This window comes from Dama dama, chromosome 5 (genome assembly GCF_033118175.1).
Source record: "Dama dama isolate Ldn47 chromosome 5, ASM3311817v1, whole genome shotgun sequence".
In the NCBI taxonomy this organism is placed as follows: domain Eukaryota; kingdom Metazoa; phylum Chordata; class Mammalia; order Artiodactyla; family Cervidae; genus Dama; species Dama dama.
The window spans coordinates 109,371,890-109,394,702 of record NC_083685.1 but is presented as its reverse complement, the minus strand read 5'-3'; the positions used below and the strand labels follow the sequence as shown (position 1 = coordinate 109,394,702).

The following is a 22,813-nucleotide window of genomic DNA, read 5'->3' as shown; positions in this document are numbered from 1 at the left end:
TCCTGGAGCTTACTCAAACTCATATCCACCGAGTCAGTGTTGCCATCCAACCATCTCATCCTCTGTCACCCCCTTCTCCTCCTGCCTTCAGTCTTTCTCAGCATCAGGGTCTTTTCCAGTGAGTCAGTTCCTCACATCAGGTGACCAGAGTATTGGAGTGTTAAACGATTTAGCCAAGTGGAAGGAAGTACACTCTGAGTTGTCTGCAGAGACTAGCTAGCAGGTTTATAAAACCTCCGAAAAGACAAAACACTTGGTGGTAAAAAGTGAAAATACAAGGGTGAGGCTGGAGATTAAAAGTAGGTAATAGCTATAGAGTGTCTTAAGTGGTTGAATCCTCTGTAAACTATTTGCCCTTCTAAGAAACTGGGCATTATTTTTTCTCCCAAGAAAGTGGAAGCTGATATTCTGGATCCAGGTGTATCAGATGCATGAAAAGTAAGGGACATGGAGCCGAACGGTGAGCTTCCATATCACTTCTTAATGCAATGAACAGAAGTAGACAGCCGAGGAGAGCCTCCAAGATGAGAGGAGAACAAATAAAAGACAGGGTGGAGAGTGGAGGGAGAAAAGCGGTGGGCCAGAGGGCAAGGGGTGTTAATCTGTTAGAAATGAAATGTTGTGTCTTCAAAAGAGAGAACACTCTTTTGAAACTCTTGCAATAAATAAGAAATAACTTTTGGAAATAAAAAATGATACCCTCCAAAAGAATTAGTAGAAAGATTGGAAGCAAAGTTGAGGCAGTTTCATAAAGACACAGATCATGGGTACTGATTATGACTTCAGTAAATTGAGGATACAGAAGACTATACTAAAAATGTCCAGAAAGAGTACCTTGAAGTTTCAGTCGTATCTGACTCTTTGTGACCCTGTGGACTGTAGCCCGTCAGACTCCCCTGTCCATGGGGATTCTCCAGGCACGAATACTGGAGTGGGTTGCCATGTCTTTCCAGGGAATCTTCCCAACTCAGGGATTGAGCCCTGGTATCCCACATTGCTGGCAGATTCTTTGCCATCTGAGCTACCAGGGAAACCCAAGAATACTGGAGTGGGTAGCCTAAACCCTTCTCCAGCGTATCTTCCCAACCCAGGAATCAAACCGGGGTGTCCTGCATTGTAGGCGGATTCTTAACCAGCTGAGTTACCAGGAAGAAATTGTCTAAATTTGATAAGCATATTTAGAAAAACAGAGGTAAATATCAGAGCTCCCTGCAAGATTTGTTAGGTATAGGGAGGATCCTACTGTTTTTCCAGTGTCCTTTTGTCTTGGTTGACATTTTATATAAAAATTCAGTTGAGTTATATGGTATAGAGACCCCTTTCTAGAGAGAGAGATATATTTATCAATTAACAACAGCCAAATATCTAGCCATATCTTACAGCCTTTGTTTAGCTATCTTGTTCTTAACAGTGCCACTGTCTTGTTCATCAGTTCAGTTCAGTCACTTAGTCGTGTCCGACTCTTTGTTACCACGTGGACCGCAGCACACCAGGCCTCCCTGTCCATCACCAACTCCTGGAGTTTACCCAAACTCATGTCCATTGAGTCGGTGATGCCATCCAACCATCATCCTCTGTTGTCCCCTTTTCCTCCTGCCCTCAATCTTTCCCAGCATCAGGGTCTTTTCAAATGAGTCAGCTGTTTGCATCAGGTGGCCAAAGTATTGGAGTTTCAGCTTCAACATCAGTCCTTCCAGTGAACACTTAGGACTGAGCTCCTTTAGGATGGACTGGTTGGATCTCCGTGCAGTCCAAGGGACTCTGAAGAGTCTTCTCCAACACCACAGTTCAGAAGCATCAATTCTTCTGCGCTCAGCTTTCTTTATAGTTCAACTCTCACATCCATACATGACCACTGGAAAAACCATAGCCTTGACTAGACAGACCTTTGTTGGCAAAATAATGTCTCTGCTTTTTAATATGCTGTCTAGGTTGGTCATAACTTTCCTTTCAAAGAGTAAACGTCTTTTAATTTCATGGCTGCAATCACCATCTGCAGTGATTTTGCAGCCCAAAAAAATACAGTCAGCCACTGTTTCCCCATTTATTTGCCATGAAGTGATGGGACCAGATGCCATGATATTAGTTTTCTGAATGTTGAGCTTTAAGCCAACTTTTTCACTCTCCTCTTTCACTTTCATCAAGAGACTCTTTAGTTCTTCTTCACTTTCTGCCATAAGGGTGGTGTCATCTGCATATCTGAGGTTATTGATATTTCTCCCAGCATTCTTGATTCCAGCTTATGCTTCATCCAGCCTAACATTTCTCATGATGTACTCTGCATGTAAGTTAAAAAGAAGGATGACAATATACAGCCTTGACATACTCCTTTCCCCATTTGGAACCAGTCTGTTGTTCCATGTCCAGTTCTAACTGTTGCTTCCTGACCTGCATACAGATTTCTCAAGAGGCAGGTCAGGTGGTCTGGTATTCTCATCTCTTTCAGAATTTTCCAGTTTGTGGTGATCCACACAGTCAAAGGCTTTGGCATAGTCAATAAAGCAGAAATAGATGTTTTTTAGGAATTCTCTTGCTTTTTCGATGATCCAGCGGATATTGGCAATTTGATCTCTAATTCCCCTGCCTTTTCTAAAACCAGCTTAAACATTTGGAAGTTCACAGTTCACGTATTGCTGAAGCTTGTCTTGGAGAACTTTGAGCGTTACTTTGCTAGCGTGTGAGACGAGTGCAATTGTGTGGTAGTTTGAGTGTCCTTTGGCATTGCCCCTCTTTGGGATTGTAATGAAAACTGACCTTTTCCAGTCCTGTGGCCCCTGCTGAGTTTTCCAAATTTGCTGGCATATTGAGAGCAGCAGTTTTACAACATCATCTATTAGGATTTGAAATAGCTCAACTGGAATTCCACCACCTCCACTAGCTTTGTTCATAGTGATGCTTCCTAAGGCCCACTTGACTTCACATTCCAGGATGTCTGTTTTAGGTGAGGGATCACACCTCATGATTATCTGGGTCGTGAAGGTCTTTTTTGTACAGTTCCTTTGCGTATTCTTGCCACCTCTTCTTAATATCATCTGCTTCTGTTAGGTCCATACCATTTCTGTCCTTTATTGAGCCCATCTTTGCGTTCCTTTGGTATCTCTACTTTTCTTGAAGAGATCTGTAGTCTTTCCCATTCTCCGATTTTCCTCTATTTCTTTGTACTGATTACTGAGGAAGGCTTTCTTACCTCTCCTTGCTCTTCTTTGGAACTCTGCATTCAAATGGGTATATCTTTCCTTTTCTCCTTTGCTTTTCACTTCTCTTCTTTTCACAGCTATTTGTAGGACCTCCTCAGACAGCTATTTTGCTTTTTGGGATTTCTTTTTCTTGGGAATGGTCTTGATCCCTGTCTCCTATACAGTGTCACAATCCTCCATCCATAGTTCATCAGGCACTCTATCAGATCTAGTCCCTTAAATCTATTTGTCACCTCCACTGTATAATCATAAGGGATTTGATTTAGATTGTATCTGAATGGTCTAGTAGTTTTCCCCACTTTCTTCAATTTCAGTCTGAGTTTGGCATAAGGAGTTCATGATCTGAGCCACAGTCAGCTCCTGGTCTTGTTTTTGCTGACTGTGTAGAGCTTCTTCATCTTTGGCTGCGAAGAATATAATCAGTCTGATTTCGATGTTGGCCGTCTGGTGATGTCCATGTGTAGAGTCGTCTTTTGTGTTGTTGGAAGAGGGTGTTTGCTATGACAAGTGCATTCTCTTGGCAAAACTCTATTAGCCTTTGCCCTGCTTTATTCTGTACTCCCAAGACCAAATTTGCCTGTTACTCCAGGTGTTTCTTGACTTCCTACTTTTGCATTCCAGTCTCCTATAATGAAAAGGACATCTTTTTCGGGTGTTAGCTCTAAAAGGTCTTGTAGGTCTTCATAGAACCGTTCAACTTCAGCTTCTTCAGTGTTACTGGTCGGGGCATAGACTTGGATTAACATGATATTGAATGGTTTGCCTTGGAAACAAACAGAGATCATTCTGTCGTTTTTGAGATTGCATCCAAGTACTGCATTTTGGACTCTTTTTGTTGACTATGATGGCTACTCCATTTCTTCTAAAGGATTCCTGCCCACAGTGGTAGATACAATGATCATCTGAGTTAAATTCACCCATTCCAGTCCATTTTAGTTCGCTGATTCCTAGAATGTCGACGTTTACTCTTGCCATCCTGTTTGACCACTTCCAATTTGCCTTGATTCATGGACCTAACATTCCAGGTTCCTATGCAATATTGCTCTTTACAGCATCAGACCTTGCTTCTATCACCAGTCACATCCACAACTGGGTGTTGTTTTTGCTTTGGGCTCTGTCTCTTCATTCTTTCTGGAGTTATTTCTCCACTGATCTCCAGTAGTTCCTATCATGGCCTAAAAAGTCTAATAGATTTCCTTGGTCTGTTACCTTGGTATCACTCTTCCTTAATGCCTTTCTCACAAAGTTATTTCTTCCTTTCCCTTTTAAAGAATCTTTCTAATTTAGCATATTGTTTCTTTTGGTTCCCTTTAAATCTAAAATATAATTTCTGGCATGCAGTTAGGATATCTTGGGTACTGTGTACTTTGTTTCCTACATTATCTAAAACAGGGGAATACTTTTTCTACAAATAAGTAACATGGCTGTATTAAAATACCATTGCTTTGGAAATATTTCCATAGCAGTAAGATGATTTAGAATGTGTGTTTGTGACTGAGTTGTAAAATTACTATCTGACATATGTCTTGGAAAATTCCACACATCCTGCCAGTTTTCAGTTTCTGGCACATTGACTAGAATTTGCACATGTGGAAATCAAACCCTACTTTCCCTTGATTTACCACCTCCTCTGATAATTTTGCAATATGAGATTCAGTTAAATGCTTGCTAGTCCTGAGTCAGATGCCGTCATGGCCTTTTTGTATCTACTAGTTCTTTGGTGTGTATGTAATGGGGTAGAGCTTCCAAGTGGCTCAATGGTAAAGAATCCTCCTACCCATGCAGAAGACACGGGTTCAATCCTTGGGTCAGGAAGATCCCAAGGAGGAGAATAAGGCAACCCAAAGAACAGAATAGAAGTGTGTACTTATATTCTGGATGTTAAATTGGTAGTGGATATTGATTTTGGTTAAATAAGCAGAAGTCAGGATGAAAGAAAAGCTTGGAATATTTAATCATATACTAGAATGCATCCAAAGCAGAAAGTTTGACCTGTTAAGTAATGTATCTGTTATCTAAATGTATCCCTTTCTTGGTGCTTTTATCTAGAGATTTCTTTCTTAGGATAAATCTAGTCATGAGATGGTAATGCACTGGCAGCAGTTTGCTTCTAAAAAGCAATTATATTTCTACTAAGGACAAGATGTTGGGTGGAGGAATTACATAGTTATTTGGTTTTAGGTTTATTTAGCCATACAAAAATGTTTTTCCTCTTAAGATTTTGGCAAGAAAATCTAACCAATTGGAAAAACATCTGGTGTTGGTTGAGTAAGGGGAATGGCATAATCAGTAAAAATTACTTATAGGAAAAAATCGTTTTTAAGAAAAGTCTGCAGCATCAACTCTGGACTTCTCTACGGCAGTTCATCCTTAATCTCTCCCAGAAATTTTCTTCCCACCAAAAGATTTTACCTAGGTTGGGCTTCTTCTGTATATCTCTAATTTTATTCAAATCTTTGAAATTTATATCACAAGTCATACACTTTCTAAAAATGGAGAACCTGTTTTCACAGCTTTTGCTAACAACCACTCTAAAACTTAGTGGCTTGAAACAGTTATCCAGCCTGACTCTTCTTCTGCTATTCACTCAAAACGATCACTGGCAAGACTGTAGTCCTCTGGTGGCTTGGCAGGGGCTTGAGCGTCTGAGACGGCCTGCCTCACTTACCGTCTGAGGTCTTGGTGTCACTGTCAGCTCGTACTCTTTGTCCACAAGGCCTGTCATCATGCAGAAGGTTGTCCTGGGCTTCCTAACATAGTGGCATGAGTGTGTCAAGAAGGTAAAGTTTCCATTAAGGCTTACCTTGGAAGTCAGTGTTATTTTCACACACACACACACACACACACACACACGCACACACCCCGTTTTTTTGTTGTTGTTTTTGTTTTGGTCAGATCAAAAATCATGTGAACTCAGATGCAAAGGGTGGGAAAATAGACTCCACTTAGTGAAGGGAGGTACAGCAAAACCTCATTGCGAAAGGGTATTGTAGCAAGGAGATAAGATTCTTTGGAGGGCCTTATTATAAGGTTCTACCATAGTCTGCCCTTTGACGCCAATGATTCGCACGTTCTTGTCACATGCAAAGCATTCTCTCCCAAGACCTCCAAAATCTTATCCAAAGACGGATAACCTGTTTTTAAAAAAAAAAGTATAAATAAACAATGGTGAATACCTGTAACTTATCAGTATCAAATTTAGAGGTGGGTGAGGGTACTGATGTGAAGAACTGACTCTTTTGAAAAGACCCTGAAGCTGGGAAAGATTGAGGGCCGGAGAAGAAGGGAATGACAGAGGATGAGATGGTTGGATGGCATCACCAACTCAATGGACATGAGTTTGAGTAAACTCTGGGAGTTGGTGATGGACAGGGAGGCCTGGCGTGCTGCAGTCCATGGGGTCACAAAGAGTCAGACTCAACTGAGCAACTGAACTGAACTGAGGGTACTCACCTGCAGTTCCTCTTGATCCAGAGACCTGTGAACTAAAAAGAAAAGTTATCTGCCCCATACACTCAACATACACTGTTACTCACAGAGAGAAAATAACGGTAATATATAGTCCCCCCCAAAAGGGGGAGTAATGGGAGGCAAGGGCTTCCCAGGCAGCACTAATGTCAAGGAACCTGCCTGCCAGTGCATGAGACATAAGAGACTCAGGTTCGATCCTTGGGTCAGGAAGATCCTTGAAGGAGGGCATGGCAACCCACTCCAGTATTCTTGCCTGGAGAATCCCATGGACAACGGAGCTAACCAAGCTATGGTCCATGAGGTCACAAAGAGTCGTACACGTCTGAAGCAACTTAGCATGCAGACATGCACGGATCGGCCCTGAGATGCAGTAGACATGTTGTCAGGGCCACAGACTGCAGCTGAACGGAGCAGAACCCGGCGGTCCTTCTCCCCCACGTCCTCTGCCTGCCTCTGTCTGTAGACAATCTGTAGCCAAAAAAGTGAAGTCGCTCCACTCTTTGCGACCCCATGGACTGTAGTCTACCAGGCTCCTCCTTCCATGGGATTTTCCAGGCAAGAATACTGGAGTGGGTTGCCATGTCCTTCTCCAAGTTTTTTTTTTTTTTTTCCCTTCTCCAAGTTTAACAGATAATGAAGAAAATGCAGAAGCAAAGGAGAACAAACAAAACCAAACAATAATTGTTCAGTTATTAAGCAAAGTCAAAGGCCTTAAGTTCCTCTTCATGGACGATAAAATCAGGATGACACTGATGAGACCACTGCATAACCAATTCCAAGATGTCTGTCAGAGCTGACTGTAGCCCCCTCCCTTGGCCTGTATACACACCTGAAACTCCCCTTTAGAAGCTCTTGCCCAGGCACTTGCCTGGTGGCCCAGGCCCTCTGCCTTGTAACGCAGAGGATGTGGGTTTGATCCTTGGTTGGGGAACAAGATTGCACGTGCTGCAGGGTAACTAAGCTCGAGTGCCACAACTATTGAGCCTGCATGCTATAGCTAGAGAGAAGCTTGCACGCTGCAATGAAAGATCTCGCATGCCTCAGCTAAACCTACCGCAGTGAACAACCCGTCCCAAACCAGATAAATCAGATAGCCAAATAAATTGGACATCTGAGGCTGGGGTCTAAAAATTCAATTAAAAAAAAAAAAAAACAAACCTCTTGCCCACTGATTGTCAGTAGCAAGTTGGCCTTTTGACATGAGTCTACTCTGTCCCCTGGTTGCCTGCCTCTGCAATGAAGCATTTTCCTTTTCACCAACCTTGCCTCTCAAGTGTGGGCAAACAGTTGGATCTGACTCTTGGTAACACAGGAGCAGGAAGTGTGCCTTGATTGGGGCCCAGTTCTACTTCCTGGGAATGGTTCCCTAATCCACTGTTCTCTGTGATTCTTAGTACTGCATCATGAGCTCTTAACATTGCTTTCTAAGAGGTTCTCCTTTTACATAAGAAATACCTTATGAAGCCAAGTAGCTTTCTCAGAGTACTTCCTCCCTACAGAAAGATGGGAGTCCAGAGGCCTCCTTTCATTTTAAATAGTCTCTGTTCCTTGTTGTAGTTGTACCCAGCAGGTACAACTTGTTTTAAAATTTCTGGGATTTTCTGTGAATCTGATTTGTGCTGTTCCATGTCCCAGAAGCTCCATCATTGTGACTCTTCTCAGTACAGACCTCTCCCTACTTCGGGTGTGTCTGTCTGCTGTGGCGTAATCCTTCTAGCTGCTTAGAGGCCTTTGTGTCTGGTTGAGTCAGCTAGGCATGGCTCTAAATTTTTCTGAATTAGAAGACAATTGCATAACCTTTGGTTAGGCAAAGTTCACATATATGATATCAAGAGTATTTGTAAAAAAAAAAAAAAAGATAAACTGGACCTTATCAAAATAAAAAGTACTCTTTTTAAAAAAAAGTATTCTTTGGAAGACACCATTAAGAAATAGACATAACACAGAATGGGAGAAAATAAGTCATAGAGTAGATAATGAATGTAGATTCAAAATATATTAATACAAAGAGCCCCTAAATCTAAGAAATTAAACAACTCAAAAGGGTAAATGATTTGAATGCACATTTCACCCAAGAAGTCATTTGAACAGCCGAAAAGCAAATGAAAAGATGCCTAACAGCATTAGTAGTTGTAAATTGGTACCACAAACTGGTACCACAATGAGATAACACCCCATTCAGTTCAGGTCAGTCACTTAGTCGTGTCCGACTCTTTGTGACCCCATGAGCCGCAGCATGCCAGACCTCCCTGTCCATCACCAACTCCCGGAGTTTACCCAAATTCATGTCCATTGAGTTGGTGATGCCATCTAACCATCTCATCCTCTGCCATCCCCTTCTCCTCCTGCCCTTAATCTTTCCCAACATCAGGGTCTCTTCAAGTGAGTCAGCTCTTCACATCAAGTGGTCAAAATACTGGAGTTTCAGCTGCAGCATCAGTCCTTCCAGTGAATATTCAGGACCAGTTTCTCTTAGGATGGACTGGTTGGATCTCCTTGCAGTCCAAGGGACTCTCAAGAGTCTTCTCCAACACCACAGTTCAGAAGCATCAATTCTGCGCTCAGCCCTCTTTATAGTCCAACTCTTACATCCATACATGACCACTGGAAAAACCATAGCCTTGACTAGATGGACCTTTGTTGACAAAGTAATGTGTCTGCTTTTTAATATGCTGTCTAGATTGGTCATAACTTTGCTTCCAAGGAGTAAGCGTCTTTTAATTTCATGGCTGCAATCACCATCTGCAGTGATTTTGGAGCCCCCCAAAGTAAATTAGACTAGCTGAAACTAAAAAAAGCCAACATGAGACTTCCATAGAGGTCCAATGGTTAAGACTCTTTGTTTCAAAAAAAAAAAAAAAAGACTCCTTGTTTCCATTGTAGGGTTTGATCCCTGTTTGGAGATCCCAAATGCTCTGGATGGTAACATACGGACAGACAGGAAACCTTATACATTGCTGGTAGGAATGTAAAATAGTACAGCTACTTTGGATAATAATTTAAAAGTTTAAAATATACTTAACCATATGATACAAGCCATAAACTCTCCATTTTAGGTTTTATCCAAGAGAAATGGGAACCTATTTCAACCCAAAGCAAGTGTAACAATTCAAATGTTGTTAGCTAAGAATGAATAAACAAAATTCATGATTTCATACGTTGGAATACTATTCAAAAAATAAAAAGGAATGAACTGCTAGTACATGCTACAACATAGATGAACTTCAAAAACATGCAGAGTAAAAGAAGCCACATCCAAAAAATTGCATTATTTTATGATACTATTTTTTTAAATGCTCATAAAGGAAAATCTTAAGAGACAGAAAGCAGATGAGTAGTTGCTTGAGGGATTGATTGCTGATAGGCATGAATGATATTTTGGAGATGATGGAATTCATCAAAACTGAATTGTAGTGATGGTTTGACAGCTTTGTAAATTTACTAAAAATTATTGAAGTGTACACTTAAAACCAGTGAATTTTATGCTATGTGAATTATGCCATAATAAAGCTGCTAAATTGCTGTATACAGATGAAATCCCATGATGGTGAAAACTTTGCAATTATTACAACTTTTTTTTTAGGCAAGGGGACATAAGTTGAGTATCCAAACTTTTTTCTTCATGTGTTGTTATATTTTGTAGTATTATTCAGTTTGTTACTGAAATAAATTCATGTTATTTGCATGTTTTTTGATGAATTTAGAGTAACATTCAATTTATTAGATTTTTTTCCCTCCCCTCCTCTCATCTCCCGTCCCAGCCATATCCCTCCTTCTCCTTTGTCACCCTTCCCCTCCCCTCCACTACCGGGATATAAAGTGAAGAAAGCATGGAGGTCTGCTGTGAATTTACAGTCAAAAAATATTTCCTGATCTGTGTAGTAAAAATGACATTCATTGGTTCAGGAGTTTATAGGCATTGTGTTGTTTACTGACTGTACTGTGGTGAACTAAACGGACAAGGCCCCCTTCCTCATTATATCAGAGCTTACAGTCTGATATAATGGACACCATACCACCCCAGGGTGCTTTGGGATTTTATCTGAGATGGAAACAGTCACATCCAGTTAGGATGATTGGGAAAGGTTTCATGACACCAGTAGGCATCATTCGATTTCTGTTGACAGAATAGGCAAGTTGGATGCACAGGTGCTCTAGAGAAGATAACAAACAAAAAGCACAGAGCTTGTTTTAAGAGAAGCACATAGTCCTTCATTTTTATTTTAGTTCTGTTTTCCTCCTCTTGGTCATACTGTAATTGCTATCTATAGTTAAATGTTGCTGCGATCTATAAAATGCACCATTATTTTATATATCACACACACAAAAAGCTTTTGATTTTGATTGTAAGATGTTTCCTAAATTCAGAAACTTTAAAATGTGGAAAAAGAATCTTAAAAATTTTTGTGGAAAAAGACATATAAAATTTGCCATCCTATACTTTTTTAAGTGTATAATACACTCAGTATTGTGCAACCGAATTAAATGACTTAAATATGATAGGAGTTTATTTTCTCTCATATGTAAGTCCAGAAGTATGGTGTCTTTAGTCATCTGCAAGCTTTTTCTAGTTTTCTGTTTATCTCTAAACTGTAGTCTTCAGTTTCATGATATAAGATGGAGTTCAGTCATCCTGACCACATTTCGAACAGCATAACTGAGGAAGGAGTAAAGAAGGGGCAAACCCTCTCTCATTAAGGACACTCCAAGCCCCCTGATACTGTATACGTCACTTTTTCTTATTTCCCATTGGCCAGAACGTAATGGGAAATAAAGTCTTCTTTCCACACAGCCATGTGCTAGCTAAAAACTGGGAGTTCTGTTACCCTAGATGTGTAGAGAAGATATTGGGGGATACTAGTAATCTGTGCCAAAATGTGTGTTAAATTTTTATTTCCTCTATAATGCTTGAATAATAAAAAACAGAATAATTTCTGTTTTTTGGAGTTGTTAGCTATACTTTACTTTAATCAGCAGGGGTCACTGTTGAGAAACTATTTCTTTTCCTATTTCCTTTATTAAACCCAGTTGCCATTTCCCACTCAGATCCTGGATTTAAAACCTCTTGAATTGATTTCCTGTGTCTTTGTTGTGTGCTGAGCATTTAAATTTATTATGTTAGTGAACTAATTCCCAAAGCTTGCCAAAGATTTCAAAACTGATCAGGAAAGCTAAAATAATAGCCCAAAAATGCTTCATACTATTCAGGAGCTCTTTGTTATAATTACAGTTTATAAAAAGTAGTTTCACAATTATATTTCTCAACTAGGTAATTTATAGAAAAACAATTACAGTTTTATACAGAGCAGTAATAAATGTTAACGTATGACAAACCAAATCACTTAGATTTTTAAAAACCTGAATATACAAGAATGTCCTATCCCTATATTATAAGGGATATATTTGTATCCCTTATATAAATAGATAAGAATGTCCCTCCCTGTAACAGGAGGGCCCTTACAGTGTCTGTTTGTTTAGGGGATGATGTCCTACCTTGAAACAAATAATTGAGAGAGAATACTATAGCTGCTCTCATGTTCCCCCACCACCCCCATCCCCACATCCTTGTAATTGTTTGCAGATAGATTATTAAAATATGTAATTATATATCCCTGATGACTCAGACAGTGAAGAATTTGCCTGCAGTGCAGGAGACTTGGGTTCAAGCCCTGAGTCTGGAAGATGGTCTGGAGAAGGGAATGGCAACCCACTCCAGTATTCTTGCCTGGAGAATTCTGTGGACAGCAGAGCCTGGTGGCTGTAGTCCATGGGATCACAAAGAGTTGGACATGACTGAGCAACTGACACTATATAGCCAAACATTAATATGAAAGGAGATAACTAAGAATGTCAGATGTTTGAACAGTGGCTTCTCTAAAACAGTAATATCTCAGACCTTCACAAATTTTTCTAATCCATTATATCCTTGGTCTAATTGGTTTTGACATCTTTATATTTTGTATGAGAAATCTAGAGTTTGGATTCAGCTGAAATAGTAAGATGTCTAAAACATATTTTCTATTGCTTCTGTGAAGTATTTACTTTATAAACAATATCATGAACTAGAGTGGAAGCCACTTGGGTTTCCTAGAAAACATCTAAAATTAATGTGTGTCTGTCTCTAGGATTATTTTCTAAGTTCCATTGCTTTGTCACTTTAAATAATAAAATATTCTGACTGTGTGTTAGAACTGTGATTTCTTAAGTTCTGGGGTCCTTAATCTGTTTTTTCTGGTCTGTTGGTTCTCAGACTTCAGGAGGCATCAGTACCACCTGGAGGGCTTGTTGAAAACAGGTTTTGCCTCTCTCTTCCCTCCGCCACACTGGCACCCTGTTTACACTGATGCTGTAGGTCTGGGGTGTAGCCCAAGAGCTTGCATTTCTAACAAGGTCCTGTTTGATGCTGATGCTCTTGTTTGACCAGTTTGTGAACCACTGATCTTTCTCTACTTGGAGTAGGATACATGTATGCAGAAGGAAAAGGAGGGAAGTACAAATCTGGACTGGTGTCTTATACACCATGGTCTTTGCCAGGTACTCCCAGAACACTATTCCTTTTCTTCTTTACTTCTTCATATACCTCATGTTCATATAGAGACAACAGCGTTTGGCCTATTTAGGCTGAAGAAGTGAAGTAAAAGTCACTTAGTCATGTCCGACTCTTTGCGACCCCATGGAGTATACAGTCCATGGAATTCTCCCGGCCAGAATAGTGGCGTGGGTAGCCATTCCCTTCTCCAGGGGATTGTCCCAACCCAGGAATCAAACTGGGGTCTCCTACATTGCAGGCAGATTCTTTACCAACTGACCTACTAGGGAAGCCCATTTAGGCTCACTTAGGGGGGAAAATTGCTACTGGGTTCCTTTTTTAAAAAACTCTATAGAGTTGTACAAGTTGTGTGAACAATACCTAGCAAGTTTATATTCTTTATCAGTTTAATTATTGTTTATATTCAAATGAGCAGAAGTGCCTTGCTGGGTATTCAATTAAATACTTTGAATATACAAGATAAAGAGTTCAGCATTTCTACTATAAAAGTGATTATCTTTTATATCTTGTGGATTTGAGTTGGGCATAGTCTGTTATATTGGGTGCTTTATTGATATTGTAAACTTAACAAATTTAATTTTTTCCAAAGATCTCAAGCTTAAGGTACATGTTGTATGCTAAGAAGTCCCCCGGCAGGTCTCAACTTTCGATACATTTAGCTGTCTTTGTAAGACATTGTTATTTATGTCATCAACCCTAGATTATTCAGGGTATACTTTATAACTCCTTCATGCATTCTTTCCGGTAAGTGTACCTAGAGAAGAATGATCATGGAACTTCCCTAGCAGTCCACTGGTTAAGACTCTATGCTTCCACTGCAGGGGGCATGTGTTGGATCCCTGCGGCGGGGAACTAAAATCCTGTGTGGTGCAGCCAAAAATAACCAAATAATCATAATAATGAAGAGTCTTAGAAAATTAGAAACTGTGAAATTTGAGATTTGTTTAGGAGGAAATGTGATGACTTCATTTTGAAAGTTCTGCTTTACCGAAAAGGAGTATGATTTTTTCCTTAGTAACTTCCATTAATGGACAGAGATTTTAGGGAAGCAGATTGTTCTTTGGTGTTAGGTAATTCCCTGAAGCGTGTGATTGTCAGGCAGTAGCTTTATTATAACATAGTGTATTTGCTGTACTGAAACTTGGTAGATGATCCAACTTCCATCAGCGATTCTGTAGCTTTTTAAAAACTCCTTTTTTCTCCAGCTTTTTTTTTTTCATTTCCACTGCCCCTGTAATCTTACAGAGATCTGTATCATCTTTTACTTCAGCTATAATTTTGACATATTTCTAACTTAGCTCCTTGATGCCAGTCCACATTTAATATTTGCTTATTTCCGTGTTCTTCATTGTAGAGCAGGAGACCCTTAAGTACAGAGATAACATCTTACTGTCTTTGTATTTCGTTGCCTAGAAAGGTGCCTAATACTTAGAAGATGTTCAGTAAATGTTCACTTCGTGAAGTCAAGAGGCATCTATGTAATACTTAATAGCAGGGACTGTCCTCAGTTTCAATGACATGTGTGTTGGTTTTCATGACTTTTTATTGGATATGTAGGTATTTGATTTTTAATGTAGCTTACTAGACAAGCTTATAATGGAAGAAATTGTGGGTCTGTTTAAAAGTACCTACTGTGAGTTATTTCATTAATTTGAATGATCCTTTGTGCCTCCAGAATGCATATGGTTGTGGTTATGAAGCATTATTAGTTTTCTGCATGATACATAAAACTTGAAAGAGAATGTTCCCTATCCTAGGTTTCTGAACAACTCCATGAACAAATAAATATGAGTTAGATATGGAGAATAACCTTGCCTTAAGGTTTTTCAAACGGTCGCTCTGCACTGATACAATTTTAAGCAAGTAAACCTTTTGTAGCTCAATTTCCTTATATGTAAAATGAAGATTAAGGGTCATAAGAGGATTCTCAGACATTCTCAGAAATGTCTCAGACATTTTTTAGCCTAAAGAATTTCTGAAAATATGACTTTGGCTTATAACATCCGTTGTACTTATTCTCTTCTCTCCTAAGAGGATTACCTCTAAACTGTTGTTGAAGTGAAGTGATGTCACTTAGTCATGTCCGACTCTTTGCGACCCCATGGCCTGTAGCCTACCAGGCTCCTCTGTCCATGGGATTTTCCAGGCAAGAGTACTGGAGTGGGTTGCCATTTCCTTCTCCAGGGGATCTTCCCGATGCAGGGATCAAACCCAGGTCTCCCACATTGTAGGCAGACGCTTTACCGTCTGAGCTACCAGGTGTCTAAACTGTTGAGTTAAAAGTGATAAAATGTGAAGTAGCACTTGACACAATGATTTTGTTTTTGCAGATGTTCTCAAATAGCGATGAAGCTGTAATCAATAAAAAACTTCCCAAAGAACTCCTATTAAGGTAAGTCTAACTTTATGATGGTTTTTTTTGTTGTTGTGTATCACTTTTGCCTGTTTAAAATAATCTTAGACTTTTTGCTAATTTTTGTGTATCTTCAGAATCTGGATTATCTGAATTTTAAAATTTATTGATGCCTTTATTAAACAGTCTTATCCTAGGAATTACAGCCTTTAAAAAGTTGCTTGAAACTTTCCTCTGTTAGCACTTGAAATGTTATTAGAGTAGCATGACTGAAAGAAGCACGTTCTCTTTGCAGAGTGTCAGCAGTCAGTGTGCTCAGGGGCCTCTGCTCACGGCTGCTGCTGCATCTAGCCCACAACCAGCCCCTGCTTCAGGGTGAAAAATGTCTCGCTCTAGTGCTGGTGAAGAGTATTTCTGGCATTCCTAAGTATCTGCATGCTGAGTCCTCCACTCCATTGCAGGATCCTTGGAAGCAGGAGTTAAATCCTAGGACTTAAATTTTGAAAATGCTAAGGAAAAAAGAAAAAAGAGAGAGAGAACTGAATTGAACTTGAAATGGATTTTTTCCATGAAAGTAAAACGTACATACGAGCTGGTTGACTGTAGTTGAAAGAACATCCTAAACTACCAGAGCCATTGGAAAATGCGCTCTGAATATCTTGAGTATCCCATAAATTTCAGTGAAATTTTAGCTATCTTAAAGAAGAATATTTTTAAAACAGGTTATGTTCTTCATTGTTACCATAAGCTGAGTAGATTAAGACACACTTATTTTTAATATTGAGCTACCCAGGTGGCGCTCCCTGCCAATGCAGGAGACTCAGGAGACATAGGTTCGATCCTTGGGTTAGGAAGATCCCCTGTAGTGGGAAATGGCAACCCACTCTAGTACTCTTGCCTGGAAAATTCCATGGACAGAGGAGCCTGGCAGGCTACAATCCATGCGCCAGCAAAGGGTCGGCTGTGACAGCGATCATGCTGTGATCATACTGTGTTTATGTTTTTATATTTCATTAGAGTTTTTCTGTTTTTGTCATGAAACTCAGATTCCTTACAGTGGTCTACAAGACCTCTCATGTTGCAGCAGGGGAATAATATGATTTGCTTTATATTTTTTAAAGAATTAGCCTGGGTGCTATGTGCCAGCCAGATTGGGAGATTGGAGTGGGGAGCAATAAGAATGCTATTAAGGAAATCTAGGCAAGAAATGAGGGTAACAGGGATAACATCTTCTGTAATTCTTGACACTGCACCATTGCCTGCCCTGGCCGTTTCTAGCTTTAGACACCATTTCTCACTCCCCTCCCACACCCTCCCCTCCTTTCCTTTTTTAGATATAATTGACATATAATCTATTAGTTTCAGGTATACAGCATAATGATTTGATATTTGTATATATTGCAAAATGGTGGTCCAGTGGTTAAGACTCCATGCTTCCACTGTTGAGGGTACAGGTTCAATCCCGGTTGGGAACTAAGATCGTGGCTCACCACAAAATGATCACCACAGTAAATCTAGTTAATATTCATCAAAACCCATAGTTAAAAATTTGTGGGGCTTTTTGTTGTTGTTGTTTTAGATGCTGCATATTAATGAGATCTTACCATATGTTTTTCTCTCTGTGACTTATTTCATGTAGCATAAGTACCCTCAAGGTTCATTCGTGTTGTGCTTATGGCAAGATTTCCTTTTTTTTTGGAGCTAAATAATATTCCATTGTACATGTGTGTATCACATTTTCTCTATCCATTCATCCATCAGTGGACACTTAGGTTGCCTCCATCTCTTCAGTTCAGTTTAGTTCAGTCACTCAGTCATGTCCAACTCTTTGGGACCCCCTGGACCGCAGCACGCCAGGCCTCCCTGTCCATCACCAACTCCCGGAATTTACCCAAACTCGTGTCCATTGAGTTGGTGATGCCATCCAACCATCTCATCCTCTGTCGTCCCCTTCTCCTCCTGCCCTCAATCTTTCCCAGCATCAGGGTAATGAGTCAACTCTTCACATCAGGTGGCCAACGTATTGGAGTTTCAGCTTCAACATCAGTCCTTCCAGTAACACCCAGGACTGATCTCCTTTAGGATGGACTAGCTGGATCTCCTTGCAGTCCAAGGGACTCTAAAGAGTCTTCTCCAACACCACAGTTCAAAAGCATCAATTCTTCAGCGCTCAGCTTTCTTTATAGTCCACCTCTCACATCCATACATGACCATTGGAAAAACCATAGCCTTGACTAGACAGACCTTTGTTGGCAAAGTAATGTCTCTGCTTTTTAATATGCTGTCTAGGTTGGTCATAACTTTTCCTTCCAAGCAGTAAGCGTCTTTTAATTTCATGGCTGCAGTCACCATCTGCAGTGATTTTGGAGCCCCTAAAAATAAAGTCAGCCACTGTTTCCATCTCTTGACTATTGTAAATCATGCTGCAACAAATATGGAAGTGCAGGTATCTTCTTGTTAGGATTTTTGTTTTCTTCAGATAACTACCCAGAATTAGAATTGCTAGATTATATGGTAGATCTGTCTTTACTTAAGAATCTCATACTGTTTTTTTGTAATGGCTGTACCAATTTACATTCCCACCAACAGTGTATGAGGGTTCTCTTTTCTCCACATCCTCACCAACACTTGTTATTTCTTGTCTTCTTGATAATGGCCATAGGGGAGAGTTAGTATCTCATTGTAATTTTGATTTAGTCACTATTTTGACTTTGCTCTATTAACTGTTGATGAATTGTAAGGCCTATAGTTGCCAGAACAGATAGTATTTGGGGGAAGATTGGATAAAGAGGAATTCCTATATCAACCAGTTTTTGTTACCACAAACAACTCCTAAATTTCAGTGGCTTTTTCTTACCATTACCTGAAGCTGTGGGTTAAATGATTTCTCTTTCAGGCAATGGGTCAACTTTTTGTTTAAACCAATTAAGCGAAATAGAAAAGAAAATTTTGTGATATCTTTGAAATTACACTAAACAGGGAACCAATTAGTTAATGTAAATATTAATGAATTCTGTCCAGGGCATTTGTAATTTTTGAAATTCATTAAATGTAATATTTCCTTAGGAACTTTAAATAGCCTGATAAATATCTTGAGGGAGATACGTTAAGACTATGTGTTGTTACTCATTTTTGTCCACTAATTGTAACCTCCATTGATGTTACCTGAAACAGTTACTGTTGTTATGTTTGCCATGATTTTATATTTTCATAATTCTTCCTGTGTTTATTAATTAGAATTCTACTGTAAGGAAGACCCTTCACATCTGTTATGTTTATTTATTCAGTTATTTATAACGATATAGACTTGTGGATATGTGTTTTATATTATTATGAGTTATATTGTTACTGTCATTACTTACTGGTCAGATTTTTTGTGTGTCTTCTAAATTTGTGGGTGTGTGTATTTGGAATTTCATACCATGTCTGTGTATTAGCTGTTTTAAAAAATACAGTTTAATAAGTAGCATAGACTATTTGGCTTGGTTAGATTTTTAAGTTGAATATTACATTATTTGATCCAACATGTATCAGTCTACAAGGGGAAAACTTGTGTTGCTAGGGCCAAGTTCAGAGCCACAGCCAATTTACCAATGAATTAAGGAAGTGTTCCTGTTTTTTCTTAGCTATAGCTTACTTTAACTTAACTAATTTTCCTCCTTTCCTTTTGAAACAAAGTTTATTAGTAATGCTCCAGCAGGCTGGAATCCACTGCTTGCATAATGTGAAATTCAGTTAGCAGAATTGATAGTACTTCCTTTCAGAGCAGAACCATGTGCATATCTTTAGGAGTACCTCTTGAAAAATAAATATCAGTGTTTATAAGACAGAGACTCTTCTGTTTTCCAAGAGCTAATGTAAAGTGACTCGTTTCCCAGGATTCCTTCTGAGGATGATATTGGTAACTTTAAAAATAATGTGAGTGGTAAGTAAGACTGTTTGAACCCACACATGCCCTTTTAGCTATGAAACAAAGTGCAGTTTCAGAAATAGGATTATCATTATTTATAAGAATCTGAAACTTTTTTTATTAATTTTTCAACTCTTGGGGTGTTGAGTCATAATTATCATGTAATATGTTATGTGGATGTGTATACATGCTGTCTTATTATATTCTATACCAGGAAGCTTACAACACTGATGATATCTAGTATTTTCATTCACTTTAATTGCCAAGAGTTCGGGGTGGATAGGAGTGTGTGTTTTCTTACTTTTAAGGGCATAATGGTTAGGAACATCAACTCTGAAATCTGAACACCTGCATTTTGTCATTTACTAGCTGTAAACTGGAGTTTAGTACCTACCTTTTAGGAAGGTACTAAAATCCTCCCTGGTGACTTAGTGGTAAAGACTTCGCCTGCCAGTGCAGGAGAGGCAGGTTCAACCCCTGGGTTTAGAAGATCCCCTGGAGAAAGAAATGGCAGCCCACTCTAGTATTCTTGCCTGGGAAATCCCATAGACAGAGGAGCCTGGCGAGTTACAGTCCATGGAGTCACGGAAGATTTGGACATGACTTGATGACTAAACAACAATGAACAAGGATCATAAGGGTTGATAAATATAAAGTGCTTACTAGAAAGAGTGCCTGGCACATAGGAAGTGCAATAAAATGTCATGTATATTACTATTCTATTTTTTACTCACAGACCATAAAATGATGTGACTAGATGCTCAGACTACCAAAAGTGATCATCTCTCACTTTTAATGTGCATTGGCAGATGTTGCTGAATCAAAGAACAGAAAAACAATATTGCTGTTACTGACCATTTCGTTTTCTAGTCTTCTCAATTATCCAGAACAAATCAGAGAAACAGAAAGCTAGCTGGAAGATCAAATGTGCATTTTACTTAAAGGATACATACCACCCATTTCTCAGTTCCCATTTACTCTTATTTATTTTTTTCGTTAAACACAGTTAACAAAAATTCAATTAGGAATATCAGTAAATAAAAATGGGATCAGGAGAGTTGATAGGGGGACCACTGAGTTTATTATTAGCAATCTGACAATAAGAGAGAATATATAAAAACTAATTTTAAAAGCAAGCTAAAGCAGGGAACTTTTCTGGTGGTTCACTATTTAAAGCTCTGAGCTTCCAGTTCAGGGGGCACCTGGTTGGAGAATTGAGATTCTGTGTGCTGCACAATGTGGCTTAAAAAAGGAAAGAAAACGAGAAAGAAAAAAAAAAAGAAAACCAACAAAAACAAACATGTAGGATTGAGAAAAGAGTAGTGGTTCCCAGATGGGAAAGGTGTAAAGGGGGTCAACTGTATGGTGAATTAATGGAAAATAAATTTTGGGTGGTGAGCATGTTGTAGGGTATACAGAAGTAGAAATACAGTGTTTTACACATGAGGCTTACACAGTGTTATAACATCAATTAAAAATTAATAGTAACATTCAAAAATATTACAGTACAGGGTTTATTTAATGAAGAGAAGTTTTGGTCACTTGGTTACTCAGGATTTCACTGAATAGAATGATAATTGATGTTCTTTATGAAAGCCACGAGATACCAAAAATAATTAAATTATGTCCCCTTAAACCTTTCGGGGGGCAGGGGTTCATGTGAAACATTTTGTTTCATACCGATTTTTAACACAGTAGTTTACATATCTGACACTTTATAAATATAAGCATATGTTTAGGCTGTTTTTCCCCGTACCGTGTATGCATGATGCATTTTCATTTGAGTTTGCTACTGCAATTAATCTATACGTTTCCTTGGTGAGAGAATAAAAGAAGTATATTTTATTCTCCATTAGCGGAATGCTGAAGTTCAATAATTACTACAGGCCTCATTCTTGTCCTCCTTAGTCCTTCAACTTTCTTTCTTTGTTTTAAAGAATTTGTTTCTGTAGAGCAGTTTTAGGTTTACAGTGAAATGAGAGGAAGGTACAGAGATTTCTCATGTGCCCCCTTCCTCACACATGCAGGCCTCCACCCCCATTATCAACATAACCCACCAGAATGTTTTTTGTTTATTTGTTTGTTTGTTTGCCAAAGATGAACCTATATTAACACCTTATAATTATCTTAAGTCTGTAGTTTACCTTAAGGTTCACTCTTGGTGTTGTAGATTTTATGAAGTGAAGTGAAGTCACTCAGTCATGTCCAACTCTTTGCAGTCCCACAGACTGTAGCCTACCAGGCTCCTCCATCCTTGGGATTTTCCAGGCAAGAGTACTGGAGTGGGTTGCCATTTTCTTCTCCATAGATTTTATGGGTTTGTGCAAATGTGTAATAACATATCCATCATTACAATGTCATACATAGTGTTTTTACTGCTGTAAAAATCCTTCCTGCTTTGCCTGTTTATCTCTCTCCCTTCTCACCCCTTGTTGTTCACTCAGTCGCGTCTGACTCTTTGCGACTGTATGGACTGAAGCCTGGCTTCCCTGTCCTTCACCATCACCCGGAGCTTGCTCAAACTCATTGAGTCGGTGATGCCATCCAGCTATTTTGTTCTCTGTTGTGCCCTTCTCCTCCTGCCATCAGTCTTTCCCAGCACCAGGGTCTTATCCCTGGCAACGACTTATTTTTTGATCTCCATAGTTCCGTGTTTTCTGGAATATTACACAGATGGAATTTCCTTAAACCTTACTATAAGAGGAGACATGCAGTGTACCAAGCATGTTGGATATAGAAATAAAGGAGACTCTTTGTCCTCAAGAAACTCAGTGAGTAGTAGAAAAGACTGACAGGAAAATAATCAATATAAAGGTATAATGGAGGTTTGCCTAGAGCAAAGCTCACATGTAGGACATTACAGCCAACCTTAGAGAGTTCAGAAGATGCTTCCAAGGAAATGAAACATGAGCTGAGTCATAAAGGGGTAAGTAGTGATTAACTGGATGTTGCAAGAGAGTAAGAAAGAAGAGCATTTCAGGTGAGATTATTGTTTCCTCTTTGTGGACAGAGGCAAAGGGTTTTTGATTCAGGTATGCTATAAAATTTGAAGCTCAAGCTCTTTTGCATAATACATAGTTTTGTAGTTTAGGATTTTTTTCCCCTAAGGCTCACCTGGCAAACAAACTCTTCTTTGTGATATTGTTTATATTGGAGAGTTTACAAAGTTTGCATATACAGTCTGTTAATAAGTTGGATGCTGCCTGTCTCAAACTTCATCTCTTCCCTGGTTTGCGTGTTTCTTCATAATTGCCTTTTTTTTTTTTTTGGCCGTGCCATGTGGCATGCGGGATCTTAGTTGTCCAACCAGGGATGGAACCTGTGCCCCCTGC

General features: G+C 39.3%; 1 protein-coding gene across 5 annotated transcripts in view; it reads left to right on the top strand.

The window, feature by feature from the left end:
* The window catches only part of FBXL20 (F-box and leucine rich repeat protein 20), a 91,977-nt gene that overhangs the window by 33,528 nt on the left and 35,636 nt on the right, over positions 1-22,813 (top strand). For all 5 annotated transcript variants that reach the window (XR_009693018.1, XM_061143896.1, XM_061143899.1 and 2 more), the window contains one exon: positions 15,549-15,610. Coding sequence is in view for 4 of the 5 variants with exons in the window: in XM_061143896.1 (XP_060999879.1) it covers positions 15,549-15,610 (62 nt within the window). In the remaining variant the exon portion in view is untranslated. The remainder of the gene's footprint in view (positions 1-15,548; positions 15,611-22,813) is intronic.